The 19,913-nt window shown below is 33.4% G+C and overlaps 1 protein-coding gene and 1 long non-coding RNA gene across 2 annotated transcripts in view; one reads left to right on the forward strand and one right to left on the reverse strand.

The window, feature by feature from the left end:
- LOC136980673 (uncharacterized) overlaps window positions 1–10,466 on the forward strand; it is a 30,604-nt gene extending 20,138 nt beyond the window's left edge. Inside the window, exons 2-3 of the long non-coding RNA XR_010881587.1 lie at window positions 4,234–4,345; window positions 10,112–10,466. This is a non-coding gene — a long non-coding RNA (uncharacterized lncRNA). The remainder of the gene's footprint in view (window positions 1–4,233; window positions 4,346–10,111) is intronic.
- The window catches only part of LOC136980670 (putative leucine-rich repeat-containing protein DDB_G0290503), a 20,423-nt gene continuing 510 nt past the window's right edge, over window positions 1–19,913 (reverse strand). Inside the window, exons 2-14 of the mRNA XM_067276826.1 lie at window positions 19,602–19,655; window positions 19,387–19,518; window positions 18,917–18,994; window positions 18,637–18,843; window positions 14,735–18,508; window positions 13,531–13,929; window positions 12,652–12,765; window positions 12,226–12,274; window positions 9,590–9,699; window positions 9,318–9,518; window positions 9,111–9,242; window positions 3,754–3,817; window positions 1–645 (exon numbers count right to left, since the gene is read on the reverse strand). Of these exons, the coding sequence (XP_067132927.1) occupies window positions 635–645; window positions 3,754–3,817; window positions 9,111–9,242; window positions 9,318–9,518; window positions 9,590–9,699; window positions 12,226–12,274; window positions 12,652–12,765; window positions 13,531–13,929; window positions 14,735–18,508; window positions 18,637–18,843; window positions 18,917–18,994; window positions 19,387–19,518; window positions 19,602–19,643 (5,313 nt within the window). The 5' untranslated portion in view covers window positions 19,644–19,655 and the 3' untranslated portion in view covers window positions 1–634. The remainder of the gene's footprint in view (window positions 646–3,753; window positions 3,818–9,110; window positions 9,243–9,317; window positions 9,519–9,589; window positions 9,700–12,225; window positions 12,275–12,651; window positions 12,766–13,530; window positions 13,930–14,734; window positions 18,509–18,636; window positions 18,844–18,916; window positions 18,995–19,386; window positions 19,519–19,601; window positions 19,656–19,913) is intronic.

The following is a 19,913-nucleotide window of genomic DNA, read 5'->3' on the forward strand; positions in this document are numbered from 1 at the left end:
TTAAGGACTAAACAAACATTTATTTCTTTCAAACACAACACAACAGTGTGCAAAAGAAAACTTTTTCATGTCCTAAGTAATGTGGATAAGGTATTAACAAGCTTAAAACTAATTTTTATGTTACATAACAACAATTGGAAAAAGTGCTCAAATTCAAATGGGCATTTGGTTTCAAACAAAGAATTTTAAAGGCAGCAGCTCTTCTACAACAGTAAAAAAAAACAATTCCTAATCGTAACAATATAGGAACTAACTATAACTACTTTCCAAACTCTGAAAAGAAAATTACATTCTTGGTAACAATTATAAGGCATTCTGGTATCAGGTAAGAACAGTTCTAACAATCGTTCGTTTTCGTCACTTTTTCAATTCCAAAAGAACAAAAAAAATACTTTGTTATCAACAAAATTGTCATTAATAACATAATGGCAATTAAAAATAAATAAAAAAGTCTTCAACGTCATTTTGTTACATATAAAAAAAAATAATAATACTAATAATTTGTATTATTTTTGTTGTTATAAATTACTTTTAAATTTTCGTCCAATGAAAAATAACATATAAAATTACAAAACAATTCATTTAGGTATTTTCTAAATTGTTCTTTACACTGATGTATTTGGCACAATTGTTCCTATTGCTGATCTGAAATTAAAAAAACAAAATTAAGTAATTTGTATGATTTATTTAAGATAATCTAAGTTTAATAATTAGATCAATTAAGCTTGTTCAAAACTGAATAACAACAAATTTCTCAGCTGTTGGGCCCTCTCCCTTGCTAATTAGCAAGAGATAGGGCCCAACAGATGTAGGTCAATTGAATATATCCAGATTCAAACTGTTGCCTTTAATGTCTCAACCATCTGGCTGTCAATTTTTAACTAATTGCTTAAAATATGAATAGCTTGTTTTTTACAAATAATATAATAATTTGAATTAATAAAATTGTTTTGATTCTGACTCAAACGTATAAGAAATGTTTTATTGAAGTACTTCTTGGCACATTTAACATCGCGCTGTTAAAAAAAGGAGCCCTCAATATAACAAATCTGGTGTAGGTTGTGCAACATACCCTAGGCATGCTATAATGGGAAAACTAACTCTTGAATGAATGATCAGGTATAAAAGAGTGATATGTAGTTTGCATAAAATTATGGTGTCACACTGTAAATGTAGTTGATGTCAAATTATCCTGCTTGCAGGAGTGTGTTATGGGCAGAAAGCTAACTTGAAACAGACCTTTGTATGATCCTTTAAAATGAAAAACTTTCTATAAAAAATTAACGTGCAATATCCTCCAAATATAAACAGAAAAGGTATCAGTCCAGTTCCAGCTTTGCATCTGTGAGAGAAACTGGGGAGTAGAGAAGAGGGTGCTTTGGGTAAGAGACTTAGCCTTGTAAATCCCCCTTATTACTTCAGGTCTGACAAGCAGACAAATACAAATATGGTAGTACCTGCAAGCCTTATTGGTTCCCTGGACTGCTGAATAGAACTATACAGCATTTGGCCAAAGATGTCCTTTTACTATTACTCTGTAATACAATACAAATCCCCTGCACTTCATAATTTCATTCATCCTTCAAAGGAAAGCCAGGCCAAACTGCATTGAATGTAAGACATTTAAAAACAACACTAGTAGTTGGTTGTAGGTTCATGCCTGACTAACAAGCCAGTCATGTAAAATTTTTCAAGTTTTCTTTGCATATCTAACCTCTAAATAGGGTGCAATTTTCTATAGAAAATTCTCTCGGGAGAAATCTTTTCCACAGACAGGTTGTAATAAGGCAATTCAATGCAATGCCTGGGCAAAGTGGATTGGATAGATAGAATAAAGGTCAAAATGCTAGAAAACAAGGTTGTACACTCAAACCTGTTTTTGTGTGGTCTTTTTTTGTGCGATTTTTTATTTGTGCGATTTGTTTTGTGTGATTTTTTTTGTGTGCGGTATATGGATTTCAATCAAATTGGTGTACTGCACAAAAATAATTGCACAAAACACATTGCACATATAAAAAATTGCACAAAAAAAGACCGCACAAAAACAGGTTTGAGTGTACTGCAAACCCTTTTATTGGAGAAAAATCACCTAATTTTCTCCAGTAGGATTTCGATTCTTGTCAGATGGGAGGAAGTAAACACTATATCTACACTAACTTGATATGTATTTCTTAAAGAGGAAAATCCTTGTTTTTACACAGCAAATATAAATACAGTTGCACTCCTGTTCATTCAAGAATTAGTTATCATGTTTCATAGATAATAATTTGATTACAGATAAAATATAACCTGAAAAACTACATTAAAGAATTGTTTGATCTTGAAAAGTAAAACAACTGGTAGAGAAAGATGTTCCTGATTTTCTTGTTTAGTTTCTTTGTCTTAAGTTTTTCTTTTCTTTATGCTTTAAGGTAACTGATAAATAGGTGTTTAGAACCATAGATTGTATGAGTAAATAAACAGTATTATTTTTAATATTATGTAAAACAATTAATTTTCATTAACCGTTTTTATTTAAATATTTATTTAATGCATAAATATAATTATTAATGGTTAACATTAATAATTATATTTATCATATCAAAACATTGAAAATCACTCCACTCTCAAGAATTTTTTTTTCTGTTTAGGCAGGGTTCCATTTTGGACAGGTTTTACTGTTAGTGTTACCACCCGTCCGGGAATTGACTCGCTGTCCGGGTGAACTATTAATTTTGTCCGGGAATTTCGTAGAAATTGTGAAATTATGATGAAACAAAGGTCTTGCAAATATTTTTACAAATTTACACCATTTGAACAGCAAAAGACCTCACACTCACTGAAACTCATCTGCCATTCAGCCATGATACTCTGTTTACACCGACGTGCGACGTGCAACCTGCCTCTCAATCTTTTTTATTTTTGCTTGTACGTCCGTACACATCTACGGAGCTAAATTATCTGCTCTTTCTTTCTTAATTTAGGTTATGCACGTTACTCCTACGCAAGTCCCTAGTCCCTAACTGTAACTAATTTAGAACCGGCATGCACGTTATTCTTCGCATTGTAAAATGACAATGCACACGCATCGGGAATTTCTGTTCAAACAAACCTACTTGCCGTCCGGGTCAGCAATTTTGTAAAGGTGGCAACACTATTTACTGTATATACTTTTTAAATCTAAAAAAACTGATGGAATAATTTTAATTGTAAAATGAAATCATGCTAACTGAATATAATTGAGTATAATTATATTCAGTTAGCATGATTTCACTTAACACACATTAACTGGTAGATTAATTAAATGTGGGAGGATCTTATTTAATGCAATTAAGTATTTCTCCCAAAGTGTAAAAGGGTTGTGAGACTGCAAAGTGTATTCATTTCTTTATCCAATGTATGTGAGCTATAAAGTATTTTGGGAATGAGTGTTACCAGTATATTATATAATATAATTCTGTTTAGAATCAGAGCCTGAACTTTTTGTTCTTTGATCATAACGATCTCTAAATTTAAAAAATGATGTAAATTGTAGTTTAAGCATATTCCTAATGAACTGGATGACATTATAATCCAATATACTTGTTTACAAAAAGAAAAATTATAATACTTTCTAAATTCCAATACCATTTCTTACCTTTACCTAAAAATAAATAACTTTCGTTGGAAATTTTAACTTTAACTAGTGTTTAGGTTTTTTTATAAGTGAAAACATAATTTAATTTGTAAAATTGTGTTTAAAAAGAAAAAAAAATAAAGAATCGACATATTTACCAAAGCAATAATTTTCAACTTCTTTCAACACACTAAAAGGTAATTTTCCTTCCTGATTTTCAATCTGTTAAGAAAATAAAAGTCAAATGAGTACAAACAAAACCAGATTAAAGGGTTAATTGATATCATTTCTAAAATACATTGTTTTTTTAGAATATGAATACAAAAATACAGTATGAAAATTTAAATAAATTCAATCATTTGTGCTACAAGAGTGTCTTATGAATCCAATATTAGTCCAATACTTAACCATTGTTCTTAGATTGTATTTTCATTGGTAATATTGATCAATCTTTAGCCAGTGTTTCATTTCAAATATCAAAATAGATGTTAATGTATTTTTAAAAGTAATTTAATTCAAAAATTGAAGAGAGTCCATAAAATAAAATTAATTAATTAATTTAATATAATTAATTGTTGCATTCTGTTTAAATAATCTACTTTCAATATTTATTATTCATATACTTCTCTGATTTTCAGATTAAGAAGGTTTCGCAGCTGAAAAGTCAGTTAGCAATCCTATTTAAACCTTCCAGACAATCTTCTCGCCGTATTCCACTTCACATTCTACGCTATCTACAAGATTCTCATAGTTAAATATTTTTATTAAGCTAAAGCAAAAACTAACTAAGTAAATTGCAAATTGTACTCTCCTTTCCAACAGCTGAAACTTATATCTCTATTCAACCAAGTCAACCTACATACTTTTCCAGCAGTGAAGTAGACGATTTATGAATGCTTTTAACTATTCGTTAGTCTACTTCAGGTCTAATTAGAACATTGAGGCATTCCATTTTTTGAAAAATAAGTTCAGTTAGACCTGAAGCAGACTAGTGAATAGACTCTGAAACATTCATAAATCACCTACTTCACTGCTGTAAAAGTATGCTGGTTGGCTTGGTTGAATATAAATATCAAAGTGGATTCATACATATTTTATATTTCTGTGTGTTGTTTAGTTAAGTTGCAGCTAAGATTCAATTGTCAAATAATTGCTTTGACTAACTCCTGCTAGAGATTCTAGATAGGATAGCTACAACTGATTATTAGTTAATGGCTCGTTTGCAGATCTAAATAAATAGTGGTGCAAATCATCAGCATTCAAACCATATTTTTGTTTATAAAAATAGTGAATTATTATAAAACAAACATATCTGACAAGCTTTAAATAGTTTTCTTGAATCGTATAAAGTAACAAATAATGAGTGAAGTAAAAAAGAAAAACTGTTTTGAATTAATTTAATGAAATTTTAGTATGACTTAAATCATATCAAAAGCTGTTTTGAACTGTTAAAACAAGTGATATATGACATCAAAAATAAAACAGCAGTAATAATTTTATAAAATAACTAGCTGCAAGTACCCGCTTCGCTGGGTTTTTTTTTTGTTCGTACATTTATATGTAATATAGTTTTTTTTTTTAATATAAAAGACATGCGTTAAAAGACTTTTCTTTTCCTAGCAGATAAGTCCAGCATTGCTCGGGCAAAAAGTAACAATAGCGAAGATTAAGATTATTATGTTATAGCCAACCTTATCCGTTTTCACAGAATGCAAGAATTAGGTCTCCCTGTTTCCAGAGACTAATTAGATGGGTCTAAAAATATGTTCGATTTCCTGCAAAAACGCATAAAACCACATCTGCACCTGTAAACTTTGTACGTCGCTTTCTCTTAACACTCCCATTCTTAACACTTTCAACCCACATATCTCCCAGCTATTATCTGCGACTTCATTCACGCGGATTTTGCAAGCAAACCCTATTTACATTCAATATTTCAACAACTATAGTAAATTGTTATATAACATCTACCATGGAGAATGATGAGAATTGCTGAGCATCAAATGAATTGTTTTCAATTTGATTAATTTTCTGGAACGTTTACAATCATTCTATAATAGAACCAACATAAAAAAACAAATTCGAATTTAAAACGGTTCGAACATTTGGTTAAAAAATCAAAATATATAAAAATATTTATAACAATGTCTGAAATGTTATCAATTTAATATCCCTAAGTACTCAATGAAGACTAAACATAGTTAAATACGAAAAATCGCATCTAAAATAGTACAGTAGAAGCCATTCTTCCAGTTACGACTTAATGCTTTCCCTCTCCTCCTGCGGGGGAATTTCGAAAAATCCTTTCTTAGTGTGTGTGTTTTTTATGGCGTACCCTAACTGTGTACCAAATTTCACTTCTTTAGGTGGTTGCGTCAGTTAATTTGTCATCAGAAACATCCAAAAGTCTTTCTGAAATAATATAGAATACTATGGAACATTTCTGAAAGATCTAAAAATTATTAAAGTAATCCAAAACTTACCAGAATATTTGTTGTTTGTTTTAATTATTTGATTATAAAAAAAATGTACTATCATGTAATATTAATTTAAAAAGAAATGAGAGGGGGTAGGTTATAGGGGTGAAGAATGAGAGTGAAGACAGAGAATGTGTGTGAGAATTCTACAACTTTCTAGAAAAAACTGGAACATTCTCATTGAAGCGTCACACATTTTTGAAGTCAACTACTTTCAACCCCCATATCACCCACACCCTTATAGTGCACGATAGGAGACTTGGGGCTACTAATTAAAAACAAAAAATTGCATCTAAAATAGTACAGTAGAAGCCGTTCTTCAGGTTAAGCCTTAATGCTCTCCCTCTCCCCCCTGCATGGGGAATTTCGAAAAATCCCTTCTTAGTGTGCATTTTCATGACATACCCTAACTGTATACCAAATTTCACCTCTAGGTTCTGGAACTTTCTAGAAATAACTGGAACATTCTCATTGAAGCGTCATACATTTTTGTAGTCAACCACTTTCAACCCCCATATCTCCCACACCCTTATAGCTATCGAGACACAACCACCATAGTGCACAATGGGAGACTTGGGGCCACTACCACACACAAACACCATTCATGTGCGATGTGTAGTTTTGGCTGCAGAGTGAGATATAGGCACACACATGTCCATTTTTACATATATATATATATATATATATATATATATATATATAGATAATTACTAAAAGAACTTAATGCTAAAGTATTCCTCTGTAACTTCAAAAAGAATTTTTGCCTGAGTCTGAGGACCTTGTCAGCTGGGTCAGAATGCCATACACAAATACCAGCAGCTGAGTGAGGTGCAAGGCTGGTACATCTAACAACTTCCCAGCGAACGTTGGCATTCATCAGGGCTCCACACTCATCACTGCTATTCATTCTCATCATGAACACTATCACAAAGAATATACAGAGCAATATTCCTTGGATGCTGCTTTATGCTGACAACATCATGCTTGCAGCTACCACTCAAGAAGAGCTACAGTGCCAGATGCAGGCCTGGAGTGACCGTCTGAGTTGTTTTGACTTGCGCCTTAATACCAAGAAAACCAAATATCTAGATGCGGGCACGATCCATGTCAACAGTGATAACTTGCATAAAAAGTACACTTTTCGCTACCTTGGCTCAACCCTACAGAGTGACGGAGGCATTGACAATGAGGTACAAGCAAGGGTGAATGCAGCATGGCTACGATGGAGAGAAGTCACCAGTTTTCTCTGCGACAAAAAGATGCCCATGTACCTAAAATCGAAGATCTACTGGACTATGGTACGACCCGTTGCTCTCTATGGTTCTGAATGTTGGCCATCAATGAGAGCAACTGAACGGTGTCTCCATTCCATGGAGATGCACATGGCTCACAGGATGCTTGGTGTTTCCCTCCTCGGCCATATCACTAATGACATGATATGCCAACAATTTGGCATCACACCCATTGAGGCAAAAATGAGAGAGAGATGCCTGCGCTGGTTTGGCCACGTCCGACATTCAGCCCCAGATACAGTCGCCAACATTGCATACCACCTACAGGTAAATGGCCGACGGCCACACGGAAGACCAAAGCAACAATGGCAAGATGCTATCAACGCAGACCTAAAGGCTCTGTACCGGAACCCAGACAATGCACTCAATCAAACAAAGTGGCATTCGAAGATCCGAATCCTACATCTATGGGACAATGCTAAGAAGAAGAATTAACAAAGCACAATAATGAAATTGAACAAGGATAAGAATTTTATCATGTAAACGTTTTTGCCTTTCTAATTAATAATCTTTCTTTGATCTACACTTTCTCTAAGTGGATTGTTACAATGAAAATCTAGCAAAGTGATGGCAAGGGATATTGTCCAACGTGTATAGTCAGCTCAAATGAAACACCATCTGATTGACTTGACATCAAAGCCAATTCTGAATTTTCAAATCTTCTCATGTAATCTGATTTTATAAATATTACTAATAATAATCTGAAAAAAAAATAGGATACAGGTCTCTATTGCCCGTTCCCTGAATTTGTCACTTTTCATAACACTATGATCTTATAATTATTTGAATAATATATCTAAATTCTTAAAGATGTTATACTAGCTAGAAGTTTTAAATCATTATGGCATACTAAATTTACAGTTACCAGAATCTGCAAAATTCTAACAGAGGTGGGAGACTGGTAAATCAAAAAGAATTACATCCATAAACACTGTGAAAATCTATTAGCGGCAAGGAAACGAACTGTTTTTGGTCATTTCAAATGACAATCCTCAGACAACCAGAAATTGAATACAACAGAATAAAACATTCTTTGTTTCATCATTTTATAATAATTAAATTAAAAAAATGGTCAACAAAGAACACACAAATCTTCTCTGCATATACTGTATGTACAGTACAATACCTATCTATCTAGATTTTCTAGATCAGTAGTGTCTTGTGATATCCCTAAAACAAATAATACAATATCTCATAATACAATAAAAAAGATTTTTTTCTCTCTCTCTCTCTCTCTGAAATTAATTATTTCAGAGAGAGAGAGCTCTAAAGCTATTATCTGCTTCTTACACAAGAAGATAATAACTTTAGAGATCAAATTATAAGATCGCCTGCCAAAAAATTTATCTTGACACCCATCCATATGAAAAATGGATTTGTTATCTGTAAAAACTGGCCATTTATGGCAAGTAGTTACTGGGAGATTTAGCAGCATAACAATCTTTTGCACTTTATAGCAGTGATGGAAAAACATGAGAGTGGTCTAAAGATAAGACGAGATGTTTAAGTGTTAGTTATCAAAGTGGTTTGAAAAAGTTTTTAATATGGGCTGTGCATATACATATTAATCTATTGGCACATATTACAATGCTTTTTTTTCTTTCTAAACTGTCACCCTAGATAGAAGAGAGATCTAATGTTCCACTTGTTAGGAAACAAGCAAAGTTCAGAAAGACTATTAAGAGGGTTACTACTAAGTTATAGTAATTAATTTAATGAATTATTTTAGTTTAAACATATCTATACCTTTACTGTACAAAATCCATCATCATCAGGAACACCGGTTACGAGTACATTACTTCCTTTCTGTACAGAAAATTCCCGACACTCATTATCTTCTCCATATATCCTCAATACGCAGCTATGTTCCGTCCTGCACTGTAATCGGAACAAATTCTATCAAATATTTCTTTCTATTATACATTTTGTTCTCATTAAATAAATATATGTTACCATAAATGGTACATTATTGTTATTTATAGCAAGTTGCAATGAACCGGGGTGAAAAGCGAACACAGGCTCCGATGTGTGCCCTGACGTGGATATGGAATATATACCAATGTTCAGCGGTTGGAAAACATTTAGTTTAGACAGAATTGCTTTGTTACATTCTGGACTTCGCACTTTCTGATGAAGTTTTCCTTCGACGTATATCTGAAAATGTAAAGCTATTTAAACCTCCTATAAAGATTTATGGCAAACTGTGTTTATCCTGAATTTCTTACTTGGTAACCTCCTATTTGACAACCTTCTTTCGGTGTCGTCCAGCCGACTAAGAGACTGTGATTACCAATTTGACGCAATATACAAAAATTACTCGGAGGAAGAGGATTAGCTGAAATATATTAATTTAAAATATTAATTTTGTAAATTGTCTACAAAACTAAACTAAAGAAATAAATTACAATATAAACTTATTTCTCTCACTAATGCCAAGCTTAAGTGCTTTAATCTATCCTGTTAAGTTTTTAATGTAAAAAACTTTAAGTGAAGCAGCCAGATTATTTATGGCTCTTTTAAGGTTAAATTCAATAAAATTACTATGATATACAATGTCATCAATTACTTAGAAACACCTAAAGGAAAAGAAAAAAATTGATTAAATATCTACTTTTAGCATTGAAGTTTGCAATAATTTCATTGAATTTAGCATTAATATAGTATTCATCTGTTTAATGTATAATCTGGGCTACTATTAATATTTAATGTTTTCCTAACGTCTTTATATGTATATTGTTTATTTACAGTTGTCACCTCAGCCATCTGGCTGCTGCTGGGTATTGTCCCTTGTCGTCGTAGGCCTAGTCAAACTCATAATAGGCTTGGAAAACAAATCCTCAGTGTTCAGAGAGAGAGAAAACAGAATTAAAAAACAAAAATCATCTCCAAGTGGATGTAAACAATAGCACCTGATATTCAATGCCATCTCCAAAAGGACTTATCTAATTACAGCTTTGTGTTCAATGATATAATTACTATTTATGCACCTGTTAAAATAATAATAAATAATATCTCAAAACCTTCCATTGAAGAAATTTTAACATTTGGTAATATAGATCTATGCATATGATATATGTACTGGTTAATAAAAATTTCTTTTGTAATAAATTTATCTGAGAATCAATTCTATATATTATGCACCTAGATAAATACTGTCACAACTCAATAAATACCATTTTGCAGCAGAGAGAAAAAATAAAACTATTATTTGAATGCTGTTTATTAATTGTATAAGTTCTCTGCAATTAAAGTTGTACATAGAATAATCCTTGAAAAATTTCACTGACCCTATCAGCAATTAACAGTTAATGTCTTCTAGATCCTCAAAAAAGTATATCGTTTTGAATTGTGTCATTTATTAACTTTATGTTTAATACTGGTGCCTTTAATCTAGTAGTGTTTTGAGATAAAAATTATGTACCGAATAACTTTCTGAAACAATTAACATGTGGTATAACTTATAAAAATTGACAGCCAGAGGTGAGGGTGTCTTCCTGCCACTCCGAGGGACCTGGAAAAAATACAGTTGGGTCAAAATATCCCAGGAACTTTTCTGGATGGCGTCGGTCTCCGATATGGTCTCGGGATCTAACCTATGACAGGCACAATAAAAATACCCTCTTAGTGCACATAGTGCAGAAAGAGTAAACAGTTTGTTTAAGTTCTTTTTTACCTCTGTGTCCTGAATGTTTTACTTTTCATTTTTATATTGTCTACTTGAACTTTTTTTATAAGTAGGACTTATTATACTGGTGTAGTTTCTGATTAGTCTCTTTTTTTTGCTAATCAGAAACTACACCAGTATAAAGCCAACTTCTCACACAATCCCTAGGAAGAATAAATCAACACACTAAAAACCTTTTTTATATCTTTTTAAAACCTTTCAAGCTATTTGTACTGGGATATAAAAAAGGTTTTTAGTGTGTTGATACACCAGTATAATAAGTCCTACTTATAAAAAAGGCCCAAGAAGAAAATATAAAAACAAAAAGTTTGTGTATGTTTTCTTTATTCTTTTGTTAGGATACAATTAAAAAACTAAAACAGAAAAACTACTACTTTCTAGTTATCAAAATTATAACCATTTCAGATTAAACAATTTTTATTACAGTTTTATGAATGTATAGTTATTGTTAACAGTCTGAGAATATTGGCCTACTTTTTGTTACCTTATCTGTCACAACTAAAAAATATTTTAGAGTTGTCATTGTTTAACTGTAATCACTGTGATCTGCTCTGTAACAACTCATTTATGATGCTATTTCACTAGCAGAAGTATTAAAGGAAGATCACACTTCTGCTCTTCAGTGACAAAGTTTACAAATAGACTTGTGGCATTAGGTACAATTAGTACTTGTAATGTATAAGTTATATGCTTAGCCATAATTTTGTCCTAGATAAAATTATGGCTACGCATATAACTTATACATTAAACAGGGAAAACAGGAGAATAGATAAAACATGGAAAACACCAAAACATAGCTTTTCCTATTATAATCTTGGTGTATATCATTCTTATCTTCTCAAAACTTTTCCTGTTACAGACAAGGTCAAATTGGAATAGGATGAGCAACCATAATAAATTGAAAGATCCAGATGAGATTTAAACCTGAATCCTCAAGTAGATCAGTTTATAAAGGAATATAACTTATAAACTGGAATTGTCTAATTTGAACATATGCACTATTTGGAGGAATGTGTAAACAGTTCTATTTAACGATATCAAAACATTACAATGGCCATTTTGACATTTTTATGATTTATGTTTAGTGTTAAAAAAATTTTTCTTGAATAAATATGTATTACTTTAGTATTTTCAAGCATGAGCAGCATATACACAGACTTATATTTGTCAACTTACCAGACTGCTGTTGATGCAGTTCAATTTGTACTGTTGTTATTTCGGATTTCTATAAAATTAAAATTTAATCTCATTAATATTAAGAAATACATAATTAAATTATACATTTATACATAAAATACAATAGGTTATATTATTATTATATTTTTGAATAACTGGACTTAAGTAGAATCTCTTGTTTGCTATGTTTAACAAGACTTATGGAATTTCTGACTTATTAAACACTAATTTTATAGTGTATTTCAAAGACATGTGGCAAGTTTTTAATCGATTATCTTTATTTAGTAAAAGATGTACCATATCAACTCAACTAAATAAAGATAATTGATGAAAAACTTGCCATGTGTCTTCAAAATACACTATAAAACTAGTGTTTAATAAGTCAGAAACACGGAAAAGGACACAGTTTCATAAAATAAGACTTACGGAAGTAAGATCATTTGTCGAAGTCACACCAGAATCGTCCATATCCACATTTTCTGTACGTAAAGTATCGTTATTGCCAGAAATAGTATCATCTGGTAAAATTTTAGATGCTTCCTGAAAAATATTTTATACATATACAAAGACAATTATAAATAATAATTTAACTAATGTCAAATAGTTTTTATACTGTGGATTGGCATTTGTGACCTAATGTTTCCTAAAAACTGTTGTTAAGTAAACTATTATTGTAGGCGAGGTGTGGTAAATTAAAGTTACATTCAAGAAAATGCATTTTGAATTGCATAATACCAAAGAGATATAAAATAAATATAGTACTTAACAGCAGAGGGTTGTAGAGTGATTAAAAAGCAAGGTGTCTACTATGTCTTTAATAAATTTCCTTTTAATGGTTTCAAGTACAGTATTAAAGAACTACTTAATGCATTTAAATTTCTAATTGAGTTTTATGGTCCTATATATCCATGTCAAATCACCCATAAAAATTTTTTGAGTCTGGATCCCACCTTACTCTGTTAGAGTAATAGGACAACACATTGTGGCATTCTTATATTTTTGACCAGTTCCACCGGAGGAGCCTACAATGAAATTCTTACTCTCACTTTTTGTGAGGTTTATAAGCAACTTGAATCTTATAAAGGATCTTTTTCTATGTTATCACCATATCTACTGAATGTGAGGTTGTCACAAGAATGGCCATAATTTTGGGAAATGTTGGTTTGTGTTGTCGATCAAACAAAGGTTTATTTTTGGTTCCTCCTTTCTTTATCTTTTATTTTTTAATTACTCAATTGTTTATGCATGTTTAAATAAACATTATATAATTGGTTCAAATGTTTAACTTGAAAGTGGAGAACATACCTTTAATTGCATCTCTCTCTCCATGGAAGCTACTGCTCTTAAAACACATTGCTCTAATTGCAGTTGAGCCTCCAGACCTGTAGTCAAATCTTCTAGAGATACTATTCCTGGCGTCCTCGACCACGTCACAGGAGAAATCCCATCCACTTCCGACCGACAGGTGTCCAGTTCGGGACTCGTCCAGCCAAAATTTAAATCGTCGCCGCCATCTTCTTCCACTTCGTCAAAATAAGAATCGGTTCTTCCTAAAGGACGAGGTTCTTCCCGTGTCGAATTTTGGCACCTCCCCAACACCCTTTGGCACATGTCTGACAAAGTTTCTATTTGTAAGCGACCGACATTGTTAAATTCCACACACAATGAATAAGGATTGTTTTCGTCGTCACGTGTAATACTTTTCTGCCAAAAATTAAACAGAGAACTAAAACATCATAAAGGAAAAAGCTTTATATCAAAATTAAACAAAAGAGAGAAAAGATTAAATGAAGAAATTGTGACCTCCTATCCTGATAGTTGTAGGAAAAACAAAGAAGGACGTTTTATTATGCACAGATTGTCACTTGAAGACAGCCAGAAACTTTTTAGCTGTAACTGAAACCTCTTAGTGACAGAAAACATTACCAGGGCCAGATTTCCTGGCTAATCATTTGGATTAGCCAATCAGCGACCGGCTTGTGAGAGAGGAGAGACCAGAGATGGTGACCAGAATACGGCCCCTGAAGTTCAATAAACATTTTGGGTGAGAACTGAGCCTCAACACAGAGTTAGGGATGATGTCAAGAGGCAAGAATTAGGTATGGTTCTTTTCCAATTCCTGGGTGAATTTTTCATGTGCAATATGTCCCACCCCCATCCCCTGCCTGCATCTTCTATGTATCGTGGGCCGGGCCAAACCAAACAATATGGAAATAGCTACGAACAAGATCTTTTATGCATTTTTACGTATTGAAATGTCATCCGAATTTTGTCCTTTTTCTGCCATAGAGTTCAGAATTTGGTACAAAGTTTTTGTAAGAATTTAAATTTAAGACTTATTGTTTTAATTTTGATTATTAATTATGTTTCACCCCTGAAAACGAGTCTCAACTTTTAAGCCTCCTGACTCATCGGATTTTAATTTAGCTCTCCAATGAAACAGTATCCCAATAATATGGAAATTGAAAATTAGTCTTGGTTCAAATACTTTCATTAAAAATATACTTACTCTCGAGTTTAATTCTGTTCCAATATTTTCTGCTTTCTGGCGATCCTCGTAAGTTTGCAGATTTCCCGAGCGAGTTTTCTGTACAAATTCTTCTTCTATATCGGAATTTACCACCGTATGGTAGAGATGTTCTCCAAAGGATAATTTTTCAAACTCTGACTTCTCCAGCATGGATTCCAGTTCCTTAACTTGCTTTCTCAACTGCAATATAGTCTCTTCTAATTCCTTCTTTTCTTCTTCCACCCGCATCAAGTCTTGTTTCAGGTCTTCTTCTTTCTGAATTAGAATGTCGTCGGCTTGCTGAAGCGTTTCTTGCAACGCTTTTTCAGAATTCTGCACTGAAATCAATTCCTTCTTTAGGAATTCCACTTGTTGCTGCAACTTTTCCACTGTACAAATCATTTCTTCGTGATTGCCTAACTCTTCCTGTAAATATTTTTTATTTTTGTCCATCTCGTGCAACTTTTGCAAGAGATTTCGCTGATTAGATTCCAAATCTAGAATTTGCTCCTTTAAAGCGGCTTCCCTCATTTCGCTTTCTAACAATTCTTCTATCAGATTATTAGACTTTCTGAATTCCGACATCCTCTTTTCTTTATCCAGAGTGCAGTGCAAACAATTCTCCACCTCTTCCAACTGATTTATTCTCAATTTCAGCGATCGTTCGGACGATTCCAATTCGTCGATTTTCTCGTTGTAGTCCTTTTCTAAAGTAGCGATGATTTTTTCCGCGTGTTCTAAAGTTTCCTTGTAAGCTTCTTCTTTCTTCTCCATATCTATCAGTTTCTCTTTTAATTCCTTCTCGTTTTTCTGAAACTCGCTTAACTTTTGCAAAAGTAACACATTTTCGGACTGAACTCCCAATTTTTCCTCCTTGCATTTCGAACCGTTTGCATCTGTAATCTGGTTTGCTTCTTTTCTGAGCTGCTCTACAAAGGATTCGAGTTCGGAAATGCGTAATTTATAAGCTTCTTCTTTGGCGTGCAGATCTTCCAGATCGGCTTGCAAATCGTTTTCCAGTCGTTTCTTTTCTTCTTTCAGTGCTTTAACGGTAATAGCCGCATTCTCTTCCATCTCTTTCAACTTCCATTTCAATTCCGCTTCTATGACGTGATGCTCTTCTTCTAGCATTTTCATCTGATGTTGGAATTCTTTCTTGGTTTGTTCCAGTTCCGATTCTTTACTTAGTAATTCTTGCTCTAAAATGGCTTGTTTCTCCAGCATTTCGATAATTTTTGAATTATAATCTCTCTCTTTGCTTAACAGATGATCGATTTCGCTGTTTAACTTTTCTTCTTTGGATCTTTGTAGCTTATTTAGCATGTCAAATTGAAATTCAAAGTCTTTCGTAAGCATTTTGATCTCTTCTTTATTCTTTTTCGCACTCTCTTTCAACACGCGATGATCTTTCTTCAACATTTCTAATTCGCACGTTATTAAATTATACTTTTCCAAGTCGATCTCGAACGTTTTGGAAGTTATGCCAATACTTTTCTGTTCGTACTCCAATTCCGTCATTCTCTGCACCTGTTTGGCCTCTAAGGCACCAAAGTTCTGTTGTTTCTTCTCCAATTGGATTAACGCCTTCTGACGATTTAATTCTAGTTCTTTCAACGATTTATCGTGATTGCTCTTCAGCGCTTCGAGTTCTGACTGTAAATTATTTATATTTTTATGCAGTTGCAGCTTTTCTTCCTCCAAAACTAAAACTTTGTTATGCAAACACATCTTTTCATTTTCCAAATTCTTTATAGTTTCTTTGAAAGAATTCTCAATTTCCAGCCATTTCTGCTGTTGAATTTCTTTTTCTTTGTACAGTCTCTCTCTAATTTCCAATTCTTTTTCAAATTCGTGGTTAATACATTCTAACTGTAGCAGGCGTTCCTTAAGTTTCTGTTCGCTACTTTCCAGCGAGAGAATTCTTTGAAGAATGTGCTGATCCGGATTGGCACCAGGCAACAAACTGGGCCCATCGTCGACACTACAACTCTGTTTCTCCCCACAGACTTTTTCGTTTTCGTTTAATTCTAATAATTCAGACAACCCTTGGCTTGGGCCATCATCCAGAAAATACTCCATTGTGTATTTCTTCAGGCATTTTCCGACGTGAGCCTCCAACTTGTGCAGTTTCTTCCACAATGCCAAATTCATTCCATCCATCTGATGGAGCTGCTCGCGCAAAGTCTGATCTTCCTTTTCTAAAACGTGCAATCTCTGTAATAATTCTTGCTGGACGGGAGTAGAACTCTCGGAAAGTTTGGGGATTTCGGGAGGAATTACAAATGAATTACAAAAAGCACAGATATTATCAGTGTTAAAATCGGTCTGCGTAGAAACTGCAAGACCAACGCTTGCCTTTTTATACAATTCGTTTGGTAGCGCAAACTCTTCTTTGACGTCCATACGATTGTTAAACGCACTGGTAAGAGCTTCGGCAGATTTTAAAAGCTGTTCCAAACAACAAACTCTCTGCTGCAGATTTAATTTGGATGTTTCCAGAGTTTGTATGTGATCTTCGTATTTCTGTATTAAAACCGCCATGTACCCTATCTGAGAAACTAGTTCGTTTCTCGTCATGTCTTGATATTCAGACCGATTAAACGATTCGCCCGGAAGATTTTTAAGCTTTTCCAGTTGGCTCAGGAGTTGATTTTCTTTTTCGGCGGCTAAATTTAATTTTTCTTGCAACCTTTGGCTGGTTAATCGGGCATCGTTTTCCGCTTCTTCTAATTCTAATAATTGTTCCTTTAAAGACATTTTATCTTCTTCCGATAAGGCTAACCTTTCTTGAAGATTCACCAAATCGTTCTGCACATATGCCAGTTTGGATTTTAACTCTTGTTCCTGGCAGTTCTCATGATTTCTTGTACAATTTTCTTGAAGAAGCTTTCTAACTTGCTCTTCTTTAACTTTAATACTTTTATATAATTTAGAAATCAAATTTTGCGAACAATTTAACTGTTTCGTTAATTCTTTTTCCCTTTCTCTTAATCGATCCATTTCTTTTTTCCACTCGGATTTCATCTTCTGATGCTCCATGAATTCCTGAGTGTCGATTCCCATTTCTAACAAACTGTTCTGAGAAATCTCCAAGTCCAAATTATGATCTTCCACCGTTTCGGATTCGAAATCCGACGTTCGATTAAGTATATCTTCTTCAGATTCCTGAAGGTCGGCAAGACTGCTGGGTCCGGTCGAATCTCCCCTCCTTTCTTCTCCCAGACCCTCGTCTTCGCTGGTCATCGTACCCAGGGGGTCCGATTCTTCACTGAGTGTCCTCTTGATTTCGGCGCTTTGCACCGAATCCTCGTGAACTCCTCGAGACGAACCGGAAGATAAAAACTCCTGCCTGTTTTCCAGTTCGATTAGTAATTTCTGTACTTCCTCTTTAGCCGACACGTAATCGATATACAATTTCAAATTCTTTTCCACCAGATCCTGTTCGGATTTTTCTAGCATGTTTATTTTTTGAGTGAGATCGTACTTAATCGACTCGTGTTCAGCTAACTTCGAGGTTAACTCGTTGTAGCTATTAAAGAGTTCTTCTTGTTGCCTGGCATAGTTTTCGATTAGCTGGTCTTGTTTTTGTAACGCCATTCGAAGTTCTCGAATTTCGCAGTCGTTTTCAGACGTTTCGGATGCCACGTCCTGCGACAGGTTGAAATTTTCGGCAAACGTTACAAATTTATAAATTACTCCCTCCCCAATCTCCGATAATAGAGGGTTTGGTGAGGCTTGCAGAGTCCCAGCAATTTTGGCTTGTGAAACGGCTTCCTACAAAAGACGTAATACAATATATTTCGTATCGATTCTAACAAACAGCAAGTTATGGACAGCACACCGCTTATTAGAATCAATACGATCATTTATAAATATACAATGGTAACATTTAAGCCACTAACTTTTTCTATTTTATGAAGTTCATTAAGTTTATTTTTCAAAATTTCCACGTCGTTTTCTTTCTTATTGGAATAATTCAATAATGTGTATGTATCCTGCAGAATCACTCGAAGGAATTCTTTAAATTTTACATTAATTTGTTCGGAAAGGTATAAATTCTCTTCTCTTTTTTGAACCGTTGCTAATTTTTGCGAAATATCTATCAGTTGCTGGAAAAATCAAGAGAATAATTAATAAAAGAATAATACTGTTTTAATTCGTTCGTATTAATTAATTAAATACCAATTTTGTTTCTTTCAAATGTTCTTTGCATTGTTCGTAATTTTTCGAAAGTTCGGAATTGGAACGAGTCTGGTCTTCCTGTAACACATAAAAGGGCTTACTAACTTTTAAAATAAAGACATTTTATTCAATTTAAGTAGTACTGTATTTCTAACACGAGCCTTGGTTGGGTACACGACAATTCGGCCATTCAAAGTGGGCGATCAGAAACTTAAAATTCGTTGCACGCTTAGCAAGCATACGATTTGGCGTATATTATTTTATTTACTATATTAAGGTACCGACTTCGTTACAACTTGTGTGCCTTAACGTATGCCCCTACAGCTAGTGTATCCTAGGGCACACAATATGGTACACCAGGGTACACTTACACTAGTGCTCCAACCCGAATGCCACTTTAGCACTATACATACCTCTGAAGTTAGACAAGGGGCGGTTAAGTTTCTTACACATCACATAAAATATTTTACCTTTTCTCCCGTAATTTCTTCCAGACGTTTCTTCAAATTGTTAACATCATTTTGTAAGTTGCATACAGTGTTATAACTGTTTTGGATACAAGATGCCGCTTTTATTAGAACGGAACGGTCGGAAGTCGAATCCTGAAATTTTCAAAAATACGACTCAATTAGTTACAATACAAATTTGTTTTTATTAAAAGAATTTTTTCTTATCGGAATCATACCTGAATGCAGTATAATTCCTTTAAACTATTCTTCAATTCCATTACTTTCTTTTCCTACAAAATAACAAATTTCCATCAATGAAAACCGTAATCGTTCTTGAAACAATCTTTCCCACACAAGCTTTTACATTATGAGTATTTATATTATTTGTGAGAAAATTTTCTTTCTTTTTAACAAACTAAAAAAAAATCCTCCTGCTTTGATTCCTCCCTGAATTGTGCTCAATAATTTATAACAAACCTGTACTTTACAACTGTTTACTTTCCAATCCCTGCTTTTACAATTAATTAGCATAAATTTTCTAAACTGAC

This window comes from Centruroides vittatus, unplaced genomic scaffold, assembly GCF_030686945.1.
Source record: "Centruroides vittatus isolate TY-2023 unplaced genomic scaffold, ASM3068694v2 contig_717, whole genome shotgun sequence".
Lineage (NCBI taxonomy): Eukaryota > Metazoa > Arthropoda > Arachnida > Scorpiones > Buthidae > Centruroides > Centruroides vittatus.